This window comes from Pteronotus mesoamericanus, unplaced genomic scaffold (assembly GCF_021234165.1).
Source record: "Pteronotus mesoamericanus isolate MK-2021 breed Mesoamerican mustached bat unplaced genomic scaffold, CSHL_Meso_final contig_130, whole genome shotgun sequence".
NCBI lineage: Eukaryota > Metazoa > Chordata > Mammalia > Chiroptera > Mormoopidae > Pteronotus > Pteronotus mesoamericanus.
In genome coordinates this window covers 8,663,189-8,678,951 of record NW_026555060.1, presented here as the reverse complement: position 1 = coordinate 8,678,951, position 15,763 = coordinate 8,663,189, and the positions used below count along the sequence as shown (strand labels likewise).

The 15,763-nt window shown below is 39.1% G+C and overlaps 1 protein-coding gene across 2 annotated transcripts in view; it reads left to right on the top strand.

Moving 5' to 3' along the window:
* The first annotated feature begins 406 nt into the window (after positions 1 to 406).
* The window catches only part of PRKG2 (protein kinase cGMP-dependent 2), a 79,056-nt gene continuing 63,699 nt past the window's right edge, over positions 407 to 15,763 (top strand). For both annotated transcript variants that reach the window (XM_054590136.1, XM_054590134.1), the window contains exon 1: positions 407 to 867. In XM_054590136.1, the coding sequence (XP_054446111.1) occupies positions 407 to 867 (461 nt within the window). The remainder of the gene's footprint in view (positions 868 to 15,763) is intronic.

The window sequence follows — 15,763 nt, the reverse complement described above, 5'->3', positions numbered from 1 at the left end:
AAGCCTCTGCTGCTGTAGCTGCTCATTTGTGTTTTATCTTTGCCATGCTGGCTTCCACCTCGCAGTTCTGTTGTGACAGCTGTCTGGGGAGAATGACCAAAGAGGACAGCAGGCAACACAGGCCATTTGTGCACAGGTCTCAGGTGTGATACTTTTGCCAGCAAAGGGACAGGGTACAAAGAAACCAAGTGCCAGCTCCTCCTCCTCCTCATGGAGGGATAAAGGAAATAGATCGATAGAGTTCCCTCTGGGAACAAGGGGAATTTAGTGCTTATCAAACAATGAGGACACCTATGTTTCTACTTCGGAAACAGATGGAAACGAGGGGAGTGGTGGAGGCTGTTGGGACTTTAAACTCCTCTGGGTAATTCCCAATTCTGTGCCCTCTCTTAGGTCCTTGAGCAAAATGGGAAATGGTTCAGTGAAACCCAAACATTCCAAGCATCCCGATGGCCAGTCGGGGAACCTCACTGCCGATGCCCTGCGGAACAAGGTGGCAGAGCTGGAGAGAGAGCTGAGGAGGAAGGATGCCGAGATCCAGGAGCGGGAGTATCATCTGAAGGAACTGCGGGAGCAGCTCTCGAAGCAGACTGTGGCCATTGCAGAGCTCACAGAGGAGCTCCAGAACAAGTGCATCCAGCTGAATAAGCTTCAGGATGTGGTGCACATCCAGGGAGGAAGCCTGATGCAGGCCTCTCCAGACAAAGTGCCTCTGGAGGTCCACCGGAAGACCTCAGGATTGGTCTCTCTCCATAGCAGGAGGGGAGCAAAGGCCGGGGTGTCTGCTGAGCCAACCACACGAACCTATGACCTCAACAAACCCCCTGAATTTTCCTTTGAGAAAGCAAGAGTCAGAAAGGACTCCAGGTAAGAAGTTCCCACACTCTTTTGACTCAGATGGCCTTAATATTATGAAACACCTGAGTGATATTCATTAAGTCTCCTCAATGGTAAAGAGCATATTAACCCTTTCAGATTTTGGCATCAGGGGTGTCCAACCTGCGGCCCCGCAGGTAACATGTGGTTCAGGATGGCTATGAATGTGGGCCAACACAAAATCGTAAATTTACTTAAAACATTGAGATTTTTTTTATGTGTGTGTGTGATTATGTGTTGCAGTGTATTTAATGTGTAGCTCAAGACAACCCTTCTTGTTCCAGTGTGGCCCAGAGACGCCAAAAGGTTGGACATCCCTGGGAGGGACTTCTAAAATAGTTGTTTTGCAAAAGGATCTCCCTTTAAGGAGAACTTTCCTTTAAAGCAGGAATTGTGCTTTACTTGGACTTTGATTTGTGATATGTACAACTGAGGAACTGAGTTTATGAAAGTCATTTCCATTATCTCGAAAACCCTAAGGGAGTGAAGAGTTAGTTTTAGGACAGCTACCCTGCTCTCTTTCTGTAAGAGTGGACTTAAAAGTGCAGGCAAATTACAGTGAATTATGAATATGTATAGCCAAACTTAGTCTGCAAATGTTATGAAAAAGGAATAAGCTGGCGCCTCAGAAGGGGATGAATTCATTCATTCACCCCGTAGTTCAAATTGAGCACTATATTACCTTCTTCCAGCTACTGTTAGATGCTAAGTACATATCAGTGAATAAATAGACACAGTGCCTTTCTCAGGGAGAGATAGTAAAGTAAGTAAATATTGTATAATTATTAATTGGGATAAATGATATGGTGGAAACCAATGTTGAGTGGATGGTGTCTGGGATTAGGGAGAGAGAGGAGCAAAGAAGCACCAGAATGGGGATTATCATGGAGGTGTGACTGGGGAGGTGACCTTTAACTGAGACCCAAAGGAGAGAAAGGCATGTACAAGGTAGAAAGGACATTTCAGGCAGAGGGAACAATGAAAAGCTAGAATTAATTTTAAAAATAAGTATTTTTAAAAGAACATGTAAATATTTAGGACAGCATTCTTGTATATGTGTTGTATGTGTGCATGTGTGTACATTTCTGTTCTGGCTAAAGTTTGAATTTCCTAACCAAGAAAGACTGACTAGAAACCTCATGAGTCAGGGTCTCCTTTCCCCATTATTTTAAAATAAGACTTATTTATTTGTTGAAATTAAATATTTTGCCATGATGATATCTTGACTGAGCCTGGATCTCTCATGTAAAATGAAAGATTTGTGAAAGTAAAACAAATTTTAACTTATTTACTGACACAAGTAATATAAATCAACATGAAACATCTGCCTTAAACAAATAAATGATTAATTTTGACAGCAGATATAAAGGGAGGTTTAAATCATCAATTCGTTGATAGTACTTGACATAGTGAATGATCAATAAATATTTGTTAAGGAAACGAGTCATGCTAGATTGTTAATTAGAATATTCTGTGGTTGAAAGACATCTGATAGTTCAGACGAGTGTTTTTAAGCCAAGATTTTTTTTTTATTATTAGTTGGTTTAGAAAGGTCTTATTTATATCCTCTAATAATAAAATTTTTTGATGGTACAAATTCAGAAATTATAAATGTTACAAACTTATGCTTGTTTTTCAAAACTTGAACATCATCCAGTGTTCTCTTCTGACACATCAGAGATACATGTACATATAGCAACATTAAATATTATGCATTACATTACTATATATGTATACATAGTACAATATATTATTTACCCACAGAACATTCTTCATATAACAATGAACTTGTATATTTAGGAGAAGTGTGAGGGAATTTAATAGGAATTTACCTTTTTTGACCCTTTTCTGACATATTCCACCAGATTTCTCCTCCTGAACAAAGATTATGTTCAGTTATTTTGTTCCAAAGCCTTATGTCCATGTTGAAGCAAAACACCATTCTGCTGGTATTAGGTAGCAGAACAATCCAAGGTAAATTTATTTCTTTGTAATTCTTTACTAACTCTATTATAACTAGGCAAAAAAAAAAAAAAAATCAGCAGCTATACACAGTCAAATCCTGGGCTAAACCTCCTGTCTGTAGTGAGTGAGACAGGAGAGGAAAGACATTATAGCTCTTGAATAAGGTTTAGCAATGATTCCCATCATCATTAAAAGCAAGCCAAATGGGTACATGTCTGTGTTGAGGTCATGATAAAGAGAGGCTAATTGATTCTTTAATGATAAAGTCCTAAGGAGACCGAACTAGATTATTCATGCCGTAATATTCTCTGTATGCTTTTATAGGGCCTTGTGTTTCTAAGTTGAAAGTTAATTAGAGTATGGGAACCACTCTTTTTTCATTGACTGATTTGTGCCTCATGTGTGAAGTTTGTACCTCAAATTTTCTTGCAAAATACCGCTCTTCTTACCCCTGGAATAACTGGCTAAACACAAGTGACATCATCAGTTCAAAGATTTCAAATTTTGCAGTTTTTTTTTAAAGTGCTCAATATTACAAGTCATTTTCTATTTTCAGATAGTTTCAAATTTAGAGAAAAGCCATAAGTAAACTTTGGGTATTTTTATATATCTTTTATACAGTCTATGACAAATTTTGTAAGAAACAATTTTCTAGAAGTTAGATCATTTAAAAAGATGGGAGCATCATTCACTGATAAAAGGATGATGTCAGTATCCATTGGTTTGGCTCCTTTTCCAAGCACTTCTATCAGACAGTAGAGTATTTAAGAATTCATCAAATTGTTCCTTCATTTATTTTTAAGTTCATATGATTTATTTCTTAAACTTTTATAAACTTCCCTGGCTGAATTTATGACTAAATTCATTCCTACTAATATGTGTCAGCTACATTTTGGGAAAAGTCCCTCTTCCATCCTGAATCTAGAAGCTAGAGAGACTTTTCAGACTTTTTGTCTAAAAGGATGTCTCTGATTAATATTAAACAGTGAGCAAGAAGGTGAGAGCAGTCTTAGCCTTCCTCCAATCAACCACAGTATGGAGACAGAAAGTACTGACAGAAAGAAACCAGAGAATGCAGTTTTGGGGAAGGATAGATTTGGAATTTGAGGACTCAGATTCAGTAATTCATCAGAAACCCTAAAACCCATGCCACAGCAGTCTGAGCGTTTGCCGAGGTCCCTGTGCTCAAATAAATAGCAAGTGAACCTCATCAACTGTCAGGCAGCCTGCTCATGTCAGCTCCGCTTTCCTGTACTATCAACTGTACTTGTAGACCCTGAAGGGGCAGCTCAAACTATATCCATAGTTACATTTCCCTGCTTTATATGGAGGAATGTATGTGCTCAACTGGCAGTGGGCAACCCTTGAAATTTGTCTTTTGCAGAATTCAAGGGTTAACTTTTTAAGATCAGGTTCTAGAATAATTCATTGCTGTCCAATAGAACGCTGTGCAATGCTGAAAATATTCTGGAATCTGTGTTTAGAAGCCAATAGCAAAATGTGGCTGTTGAGCACTGGAAATGTGCCTAAGGCCACTGAGCAATTGACTTTTTAATTTTAATGCATTTGATTTATTTTTTAAAAGATATTATTTATTTATGAGGGGAAGAGAGGAAGAAAGTAGAGGAAGAGAAACATCAATGTGTGGTTGCCTCTTGCACGCCCCCTGCTGGGGACCTGGCCGGTAGCCCAGGCACGTGCCCTGACTGGGAATCAAACCAGTAACCCTTTGGTTCTTAGGCCAGCGCTCAATCCACTGAGCCACACCAGCCAGGGCTAATTTTAATGAATTTTAAAATTAAATAGCCACATATGTGTAATGGCTACTGTATTGGATACTGCAGTTTTCCATTATGTGTTGGGACCATAACCTCTATCCCCTGAGGTGGGAATTATGACCTAGTGAAGTTTGGGAAAACTTTATAGACAAAATAAGACCTGTGTTTGATTTTAGGACAAAGCCACAGGAAATGAGTGTGTGCATGTCAGACTGAGGTGGGCACAATGTGGAATCACTCTTAAGCTGCTTTAAACCTGCAGCGTATGATAGCATTTTGTAGTGCTTTGGCTTTGTGCCTACTGACCATGTTAGATCTTCAGAAGCAAACAACTATGTGGGCATGTGGCCCATTTCTATTATAGGTACTCAGCCTCTTTGAAATATCATAAATCATGATGAGTCAGAGCATTAGAGTATATCAACCTGATCTCTGATTTAAATTTATGGTGGTGAACATCAGCAGACTTTAGAGCTACAACCTAAGAGGTTGTTTTATGTGACCCCACTTACTGGCAAAGTGAGGAAACAGGTGCAGGGGAGTTGCAGAGCTAACATTAGAATCCAAGATTTTTGACTTTGAAACCAGTTCTTTCCCTCTACAATCTTAATATTTATAGACTTTCCACAAAGATCAAAGGCCCCAAGTCAAGCCAATGTGGGCACCAGTCTGTTTTGTTTTGACACGCGCTATTGATTGGTAGGAAGAATGATGGTGCTTCCTGGCTTCTTCCAAGCGGAGTTGAATAGAGCTAACCCATTGCGTCAGTGTTCACCGAGTACTGATCCTAAAAGCTCAAACCTGTGTGAAAAGAACACAGCATTGGTTTGATCCATCTGATGGCACAGATTGTGATGTGTATAGAGGGGCACAAATGGGTACAGTGTGTTTCAAGGCTGAGAACTGAATGTCACTGACAAAGGAAGGGGAGAAAGCTCAAATAGCATTTCTGTTCATGTCAGACTCTGCCTTGAGCACCAAGACAACCATGAATCTCGAGGTCAGACGTTTTACTGAAATGAAATTTTCTGTTTATGTAGACGTTGTTTAGCAAACTTCAGCACCAGCAGAGCAAAATTATGAGCTTATGTTGAATGTCTGGTGGAACATAGGCAAATTAATCAGAGACATCTGGCAAGTTGCTAGCCTTCCTTTCCCTAAGAAGGCTGGAACTATCATTTGAAACTATTGTTCTTTCAAAAAGGAAAGATAAAACAAAGACTTGCCATCTGACTTCAGATGTTGACTCTAGTTTTAGGAAGAGCAATTAGTTTCGTTTGCCACTCCCACTCCAGGAGCAAAATAGGTAAAAGCAGAAAATGCTACTGAGTCATCTTTCTAAATAAGATGTGGAAAAGGAGTATGGAAGAGTGTGTTTGTTATTTTTTTGTACTTCCTTTCTAAAGCAGTGCTGAGCATTTGAATGTGCATTGTAGAAATGTGGCTCCTTTATTAAATAGGAGTGTTCCTATGGAATAATAATAATAGTAATAAAAATATTTATATATCACTAATTTTGTGTCAGGTACACTCTGAATGCTTCGCAAATATTGGATCATATCACCCTCACAACAAACGTATAGGATAGATGTTATTATCAACCCCATTTTATATATGAGAAACTGAGGCATGCAGAATTCAATAACTTGCCTAAGGTTACACTTTTATATTTTGATATTTTTAATGTCAGAACCAAAATTCAAAACCTGCTATCTAAAATCTGTTCCAACAACTCCTATACACCACTTTTTCAATATGAAAATTAGAGAACTCTTCTCATTTTAGTTGGAAACCTTGCAAAAAATTAAATATTAGAAATAGATGCTTTCCTGCTGCTTTTTATTTGTATGATTACAAACATCTCCCTGCTATTGTTATTTCTCCTTGAAAATTATGCTTCCAGAAAGTGCTGTGCTGGTATCAGTTTGTAGTAGGGAAATTTTTGCTGGAATGGGGAATAGGAGGGAAAGAAACTTTTTTTTTCTTCTCTGAAATAGTGACTTAGATGTGGCTGTCTGAAAGGTTCTAGGTCTAGAGTTTACGTAGACAGGTTGTTAAAGATTTTTAAGAGTGCATATCCAGATAATTATCAGTTGGATAGTTAAAAAAGTGTGTATATTGCTTACAAGTACTATTGCCTTAACCTGGGTTTTCAGCAAAGCAAGAAGTAAATAAATAAAATGAAGATATCTAAGGGAATGAAGAAGAGAAAAGTTCAGTTGTGTGGTGATCTGATAGCCAGAAGCTGTGGGTGAAGGCAGCTGGCTGATGTGTCTGGTGGAAGTGGTCAGAATGTTTGAAATCAGAAGGTTTGTTTCATAACAATAATGTGCATGTAGACTTCCTGATCAGAACTAGCTGGCTATTCAGGGATGAGGTGAGAAAACCACATTGTTGATGAACTGCTAGATGTCTGTTTTCAGTACATTATCTCATGGAAGCTGGAGGTTGACTCATTGTCCAATGAGGAGGGTGTTGCTTTTCTGTTGTTCCAAAGGTGAAATGAAAGCTGTGAGTCAGTCAACAACTTGCTCAAGGCCATGCTGTGGTACTTTCTTGAACCACGTTTCCAGTCTGAGTGGGCTGATGTCAAAGTGTGTCTCTGCCACAGTGTGCACAACTCTTACAGGCGGTCCTGCCTGCAACGTGACCGGCTTCCCCTTGGAGTTGGCGGGGGGTGTGGGGCCGGTGGTGGTGTTAAACTACAAAAAAAGGGAGAGGTAAGGAGCACGAAGAAGATGAAGAACGTGCCTGACATTAAATGGCAACTGCCTTGACATCTTGGAGTTAAATCAGACTTTCTGGAGTTTCATCAGACTTTCTGAGTCCAGGCACCCAGTCCCTCTCACTTCCTGCCCTGCATTTTCTTCTTTCTCTTTAAGAGACAAAGACCCCTGGGCTCCCCTCATCCTGCACCCTCACGTCAGCCCTCTCTCAGCCTCTCAGATTGTCTTCCGCTTGGTTCATAAGCAACCTTTGCACCTCACTTTGTCTTCGAATCTTTCAGCCTGTCCGTTGCTAGGTGTTGGGAAAATGTGTAATTAAGCCTCAGAAAACACTCAGGACTCAAAAACCCATTGTTCTGAGTAAGTCAATAGTCTACGTGCTCACAAACATTTCATGCCCTTCTGGACACTGCCCATTTCCTAGCAAGATTCCAGGAAGGAGTGCAGTAGAAACGTGGAGCTGCGATGGCAGTGGCCTTTTTCTCTTTGCTTGTCCTAGCAGAAGGAAGCATTGTCACTTGCCTTTGCTTCCTAAAAAGCAGTGCAGTCCATTCCCAGGGGAGCCTCCCTTCTCTTTCTGGAAGCCTGAGCAGTTTAGTTTCTGTCATATGACTTTTTGTAGGGTTTAACCTTCAGTAAAATTCTCCAGAACAGGAAAAGACCTGAAGCCAGGAATAATGCCTTTTAGTTTTTAGATTCTGAAAGCACCTTCTCTGTGAAGGATACAGTTCTTGAAATTTTTATCCTTTGACTAAAATTATTTGCTTTCTTTAAAGTCTAATTTTAAAATAATTTGTCTTCTCCCCTCCATGTGATTCTCCTTAGAAGTATTTGTTAACTGTAGATTTTTTCAGTAGTCTTGTTTAACAGGTTTTCTTTCTTTCTTCCTCCCTCCCTCCCTCCCTCCCTCCTTCCCTCCCTCCCTCCCTTCTTTCCTTCCTTCCTTCCTTCCTTTCTTTTTTTTGGTAAGATCTACATCTGGGAAGGACCAGAGGATATCTTATACTAATTCTTACTAAAGTATGAGTGACCAGGAATTCCCAATTTCCTTTTAATCCTTCAAGGAGTATTTGTTTGTCATGCCACATTAATTTTAATTGGTAAATTTCAAACATCAGTTTTGATGGTCTTTTTGTGGTATATAGATCAAGCTCTGGGAAATATGAAGGAAAGAAAGACCTGTATAGCTTCTAGTTCCTTCTACCCAGATGAGATGATAAAAAGATAATACTTGAAATTTCTTAGAAATAGGAACTCAGAGAAATGTAGGTGTGTTAGTTTTCTGTTGCTGCATTACAAGGTACTACACACTTAACAGGTTAAAACAATACATATTTTTTAGTCCCAGTATTTCTGTGGGTCCAGAGTCTAGGAGTAGCTATTTAGGTTATCTGCTCAGTGTTTCACAATGCTGTAGTCAAGGTGTCAACTAACTGTGTTCCTTTCTAGAGCTTTCCAAGAGAAGATGTTCTTCTTTAAGCTCACGTGATGGTTGACAGTATTCAGTTCCTTGCGGTTGTAAGACTAAGTTTCCCAGTTTCTTGTTGACTGTCAGTGAGGGGCTACTCTCCACTCCTAGAGGCTGTTCAGTTCCCTACTGTATGTCCCTCTTGCAGGCCCTTTCACAATATGGCACTCACTTCTTCAAGGCCTGCTAGAGAATTTCTTTACAGTTGTCTAAGATGAGCTCTTATTTAGCATGCGCTGAGTGATCCTCTCAACACCATGTCCATGTTCGGCTGGAGAGGAGCAAGTCACAGGTTCCATCCCCACTCAAGGGGAGGGAGGGGATGGTACAAGGGCGTGACCCAGGGGCAAAGATCGTGAGGCCGTCTTAGAATTCTGTGCACCATGCCCTTTTGCATCTCTGATTGAAATTCCTGGCTAGAAAATCTTGGCCATGCTAGACGTGTAAAGCCATATATAAAAAGTCCAGAGTCTTAAACACACATGCTTATAGCAGCATTATTCACAATAAGCAAAAGGTGAAACAACCCAAAAGTCCTTCAGTGGATGAATGGATGAACAAAATGGAGGGTATAGGTACAATGGGATATTATTTAGCCTTGGGAATTTCTTCCTTTTTTATGCCAGAACATTAATGAACCTTGAAGGGATTATGCTAAGTGAAATAAGTCAGACTCAAAAAGACAAGTACTGTATTTTTCCACTTAGATGAGGTACCTAGAGCAAATTTATAGAGACATGAAGTAGAATGGCAGTTTTCAGGGCTGGGAGGATGGGGAATGAGAAGTTATCCCTTAACGGGTATATACTTTTAGTTTGGAAAGATGAAAAAGTTCTGGGGATGGGTAGTGGCAATAGTTGAAAAATAATGAGAATATACTTAACGTCACTGAACTGTGCACTTAAAAGTGATAAAAATGGTACAGTTTATGTTATGTATATTTTACCACAATTAAAATAAAAGTCCGGAGTCCTGGGGCTGACTGGACAGCATACCCTGAAATGAGAGGCTGTGTTTCCAGTTTCCTACAGGATGCTGGGAGGAGGGTCATAAATTCCCCTCTTCTGTATTTATTAGTTATCTTCAAAGGAGAATAAGATAGAGCAGTCTTGTGTCAAACATTAACTGATTATTGTTCAGTACTTAATAGTAACAGAATTCTTGATGAGCCTTCAGCAGAGGCATGTTCCCCGTGCTGTGGGAATATAGAGGGAAGGACAGCTGGAAACTCCGTGGCATTTTCTTGTTTACAACTGTAATTCTTAACCTTAAGTGCACATTATAGCCACCTGACGAGTATTAAAACAAAACAAAACAAAACAATTTTGGGGTCCAGCCCCCAGGGAGTCTGATTAAATTGTTTTGAGGTAACGGCCCTGGACATCAGGATTTATGAAAGCTCCCTTGGCGATTCCAGTGTGTGGCGACGGCTGAGAACCATTTTGTCATATGAACGGGCTTCCCTGCAGTTGAATCCAGAAATATCCACTTTGACAATCTAAGGGCAATACTCCTTGCAGACATTGAAGGAAACTGTTTACCATTTCTACCTAATTACTATGCAGCACATTGATGATTATGCATATCATTGAGTTTGTCAGATTAACTTCCTTGTAAGTTTTGGTTGTTTTCAACATTTCATTATTAAACTCTGTTCTTCAATGCTCATGGGAAAAGGATCATCTGCACATTTTTATGAAAGGGGCAGAAAAATGTTTGTTGTAAGCATGAAGTGACAGTAAACATGATTACATTACAACTGTGCTTCATTACATGGGCAACAGGGTAAAGGAGTTGACAGGAGACTGTCATGCTCATTTTCTGATTACCCAAGGAATGACCTCATCTTTCTCATGCTAGTTTCTCAAATTATAACTTGTGCATTTATTAGGCATTTTTTTTCTTGTTTATCACTTGAAATCTCTTTGGGAGAAGGAAGTAGATGCTTATCGTGCTTACGATCTGTGCCTGTTTCCTAGGTGACTGATGTTTCCACCTCCACTCTTGTTTCTGTAACCATGATTTTTAAAGGAAGAGAAAGAGTTTGCGTGTCCTTTAGCATTAATTTTGCTGAGTTCCCATTACATGCCGGGCACGATTCTAGGTTTTCAGTAATAAAAGGATAAAAAAGCATAGTCACACTCTTGAAGATCACAGTTTCTTAGGGGAAATTAAAATTTATTGCAGTCTTATGTGATTAATATTCTAAGGTGTACAAAGGAAGGAGGGAGTGCACTTTATTTAGTGGTGTCAGGGACATCTCCGTAGAAGAGATGACCTTGAGTTGGGTTTTGAAGAAGGAATATATGGCAGGGAGACAAAGTGACCTGGCACATTTGGGGACCTGCAAGTAGTTCAGCGGGCCTGGGGTATCCTGGGCATGGGGAGGCTGGCTAGGCTGAGGGGCTGGATTGTCTGGGATTTTACCAACACCGTGAAGGAGTCTCCCTAAATAAAAGCAGGTGTGAGAGTTTTTAGAGCTCTTCTAACTGGAAGGCTTTTAAGTTGCTGGTAACTTGCTGACGTTTAACAGGAATGTATGTCCCTTATGTAATGTATTTTATATGCCAGGTGCTATTCTTAGTGCTTTATGTTGTTAACTAATCTAATTTTCATAGAAATCCTGTGACTTGTAGATTGTGTTACTGTCTTTTTACAGCTGATAAAACTCAAGATTAAGTGACTTGCCCAGGGTTCTACCATTAGAAATGGCAGAGTTAGGAGTGAGACCCTGGCATTACAGCTCCAGGCTCTTATACTCTTGACAAATATGCTTTATAGTATGATTTTTATGGGTTTATATAATAAAGCTATGAAATGTCACACAAGTTAAGTGGCCTTGGCCTCTGTGCTCCCAAGAAATCCCTCATAGATAAGAGATGCTGGCCCCTGCTTTACACTAAGCCTTATGCAAAGAGGTCTGCAAGACACATGCTGTGACCCAGCGAAGACAAACAATGGCCTCTAGTACACAGGACAAGAGAAGGAAGATGGAGGGCCCAGCATAACAAGAACTGATGAACAAAATAGAAAGAGAGGCACAGATACTAGGAACAGACTGACAGCTGTCAGAGGGGAGGGGTGAGGGGGACTGGATAAGAGAAGGGATAAAAGAGGGGTTAGCCAAAGAACACGCACGTATGCCTAACTCACGGACGCAGACGACAGTATGGTGGTGGCCTGAGGGAAAGGGGGTGGGAGGTAGGTGGAGGTAGGCAAAGGGAAGGAGAATGGAGACATCTGTAAAAATGTCCACAATAAAAATTAAGTTTAAAAAAAAAAATTGTCAATGGACTTTGACAGATTGAACTTCCTGAAGCAATTTAGAGGACAAGAATTTATTGCTTCAAAGAATGTTGATTATGTAAATTGAGGGTATAAAAGGATTACCGGTGCTGCCGCTGAAGGGCGCGTGTGTTGGAGGTCTGACTCTCCTGGCGGACCTTTGAACTGAGCACATGGGCTTGAACAGTGACTCCTCATTGTTTCAGAACTTGTCGCACCCCACAGAAAAACTGTTATTATCACTGCCATTTATTAATCTCTTACTGGCACCGTATCTTAGTTAATATACATGATCTTTCTCTGTTTATGATTACCATGCTCTTTTCACAGGGGAGAAAGCTGAGATTCAGACAGGTTCACCGATTTGACCAAGGCCACACAGCTAAGAAGTATGGGAGAGCTGGGCATTTAACCTAGGGTTTTCCAACTCTAAAGCTATACACATATTTTATTTTTTAAGTGAAATTTTTATTGAAGTACACAAATCATGGCGTGAACACATCCATGTATCCAACCAAACAGGTCAGGAAGTGGAACATTACCAGCACCTCAGAAGCCCCTTCTGCTCCCTTCCAAATCCTGCCCATTGTCTACCTCAGAGGAAGCCACTGTCATTCCTGTATTATCATAGATAACTTTTGGCCTATTTTTGAACTTTATTTTAATGGAATTATTAAGTATGTACTCCACAGAGTTTGGCTTCTTTTGTTTATATAGTAAGGTTCCCTTACATTATCGTACATAGCAGTGGCTCATTAATTATTACTGTTATGTAATGTTTGTTGCATGACTATACCACAATTTATTCATTTACAGCTATTGATGGGCATTTGGTTGATTCCAGTGCTTAGCAATTTTGAATAAAGCTTCCATGAACAGTTTGCACATGTCTTTTGGTACATTACTATGATTTATGATGGGTTTATACCTATGGTGGAATTACTGGGTAGTACATTCTTTAACTTAATTTAGTGGGGTAACATTGGCTAATAAAATTATATCTCAGGTATACAACACTACAGTACATGATCTGTATGTTGTATGGTGTGTCCACCACCCCAAGTCAAATCTCCTTCCATCACGATTTATCCCCCCTTTACCCTCTTCTCCCTCCCTGCTCCTCCTTCGCTCTGACAGTCACCATAGGGTTGTCACATTTAATATAAATTGCCAAATAGTTTTCCAAAATGGTTGAACAAAATAGATACCTTCACCAGCAAGGTATGAGTATTAAGTTACTCCACATTGTTGCTGGTATTTGGCATTTTCAGTCTTTCTCTTTTCGCTGTTCTGGTGGGTATGTTGGGTTAACTCATGGTTTTGGTTTGCTTTTTCTTGATAATTAGCAAGAGCTAGCACTTTTTAAAGTTTGTTATTTTCAAGTGATGTCTGCTTTTCCCCATATACACATATGTTTGTGCTGGTCATTTGAAGGTAATGTATCTCTTTTCTCCAAATGTTTTTATAAATTTTCGTCTTTGTATTTGGTTTTCAGTAACTTGGCTCTGATGGGATTAGATACGGTTTTCTGTGTGTACGTTTTGTTTGGAGTTTGTTATTCATATTGTCTGTGGCTTGAAGTATTTCCATTGATTTAGGAAAGTTCTTGAATATGATATCTTCATATATTGCTTCAGGCCAATTTTTTTCCCTTTCATTGGGGGCTCAGTTACATGTATGTTCAGCTTCTCTATTACGTATGTCTCCTGTTTTGTTTTGTTTTTGTTGTTGTTGCTCTACTTTCCATCCCAGATTCTCTCCAATATTCGATCTAGATATATTCTATTTGCTTATACATATTCAGTTTCTAATCTTCTTCCAGTTTCTTAATAGACTTTAAGCCCATAGTTGAGTACCAAGCTTCAGATGTTATGTTTCAATTCTAGAATCTCTATTTTGATTTTTAAGACATATTTGTGCTCTCAGCTGACCTTCTCCATTTTTTTCCATAATTTCCTTAAACATATTAACTACAGTTACATTAATACCTGTGTTAGGTATCTATCATATTTTGATCTACTATGGTTCTGTTTCTATTTTCTTTCTTTCTTTTTTTTTTTTCTCTCTTGCTCTTCATTTTTTTCTCTTGCTTTTTCCTGGTATGCCTCGTAGTCTTTGATGTCATGCCAGATATTCCTTATAGAAAAACTGTAGAGAAAATTTGTCTTAGATTTTGTGAGAATCCTAGAGAAAACATTTACCTTTGTTTCTGGCAGGCAGTTAGGCTAAAGGTAAATTACTTAATCAAAACAGGCATTTGTTGTTTCAAAGTTGGTTTTCAGTCTTTTTGAGAGTAGCCTGGTTTTGGTTAGTCTACTTTTACATTTCATGCAGCCCTTTATGTTCTACCTAAAATCCTGGAGATTTACTGGGATTTCTCCAACATGATGTGTTTTGAACGCTACCTTTGTCTTCCACATCCTTTGGGCAAAACTCTGCTTAGTGCTGCCTACAAATTATCAAATGCTCTGAAGGGAAAAGTGGAGGTGGAGGTCAAGCTCTTGTTCGCTTTTTGGTCATGGCTCATGAAGTTGTTGCTATGTTGATAGGTCTTTTATACCTTTAAACAAATGTGTTAATGTATGTTTAAATCGGCTTTTGTAGTTGTTTTGTGTGAGCAGAGAGAGTTTGCTTATATTAGCTGGCCTGTCACAGTTTTAGGAGGAGTTGCAAAGTTCATACTCTTAATCATTTCTGTGTGCTGCTTCTTAAATAGAAAATTCACTACAAAGACACACTGCTCTAAGAATTTATCATCTAATTTGGAGAAACACTCATAAAGATAACTTTTTTCTAATAGTAGAATATTACAGTATATTTATACACTAAGCTAAGTTAAAAGGATCTGGGAACTCTTTGAAGCCATGGGCCATGCTTAATTAATTTTTATGTCCTAAATAAATGCTTGGCAAAATTGTTAAATTGAATGGATATGAATACAAGTACTCTAGGAGTTTAGAATAGAATAAAAAGATTGTGTGAAATACAGTGTTCAGGCGGGATTAATTAGAACATAAGGGGCTTCTTGCTAGATGTGTAAGATTTTGATCGGTTGAGGGGAGAAGAAATTAAGTTAGATGAGAAAACATGTGCTAAACCTGAAGGTAAAGGTGACCAGCAGAGGAGACAGTGAGGACACCAACTTGTCTATGACAAAGGATTTTTTATGACTAAGAAGTAGATGGATATAGTGGAGCCATGTGGTGGGAAATGGGGAATACCACACTGGGATGTTGGTATTCCTATGGACAAATTGGTTCTCACAATACAGTCAACCCTTGATCAGCACAGGGGTTAGGGGCACCGACTCCCCTGCACGGTCAAGAATCAGAATATAACATTTGACTCTCCTAAAACTTTACTAGTAGCCTACTGTTGACTAGAAGCCTTACTGATAGCATAAACAGTGGATACATAGATTTTATGTATGTATTGCATACTGTGTCGTTACTATAAAGTAAGCTAGAGAAAAGAAAATATTAAGAAAAATCATAAAGAAGAGAAAATGTATTTACAGTATTTATTGAAAAAATCTGCATATAAGTGGACCCATGCCGTTCATGTCCATGTTGTTCAAGGGTCAGCTGTACTTCTATGGAATGTTAATAGAAGTCAAGTAAAAAAAAAAAAGAAATAAAAAAGACATTGAGCTTTGGGAAACATTG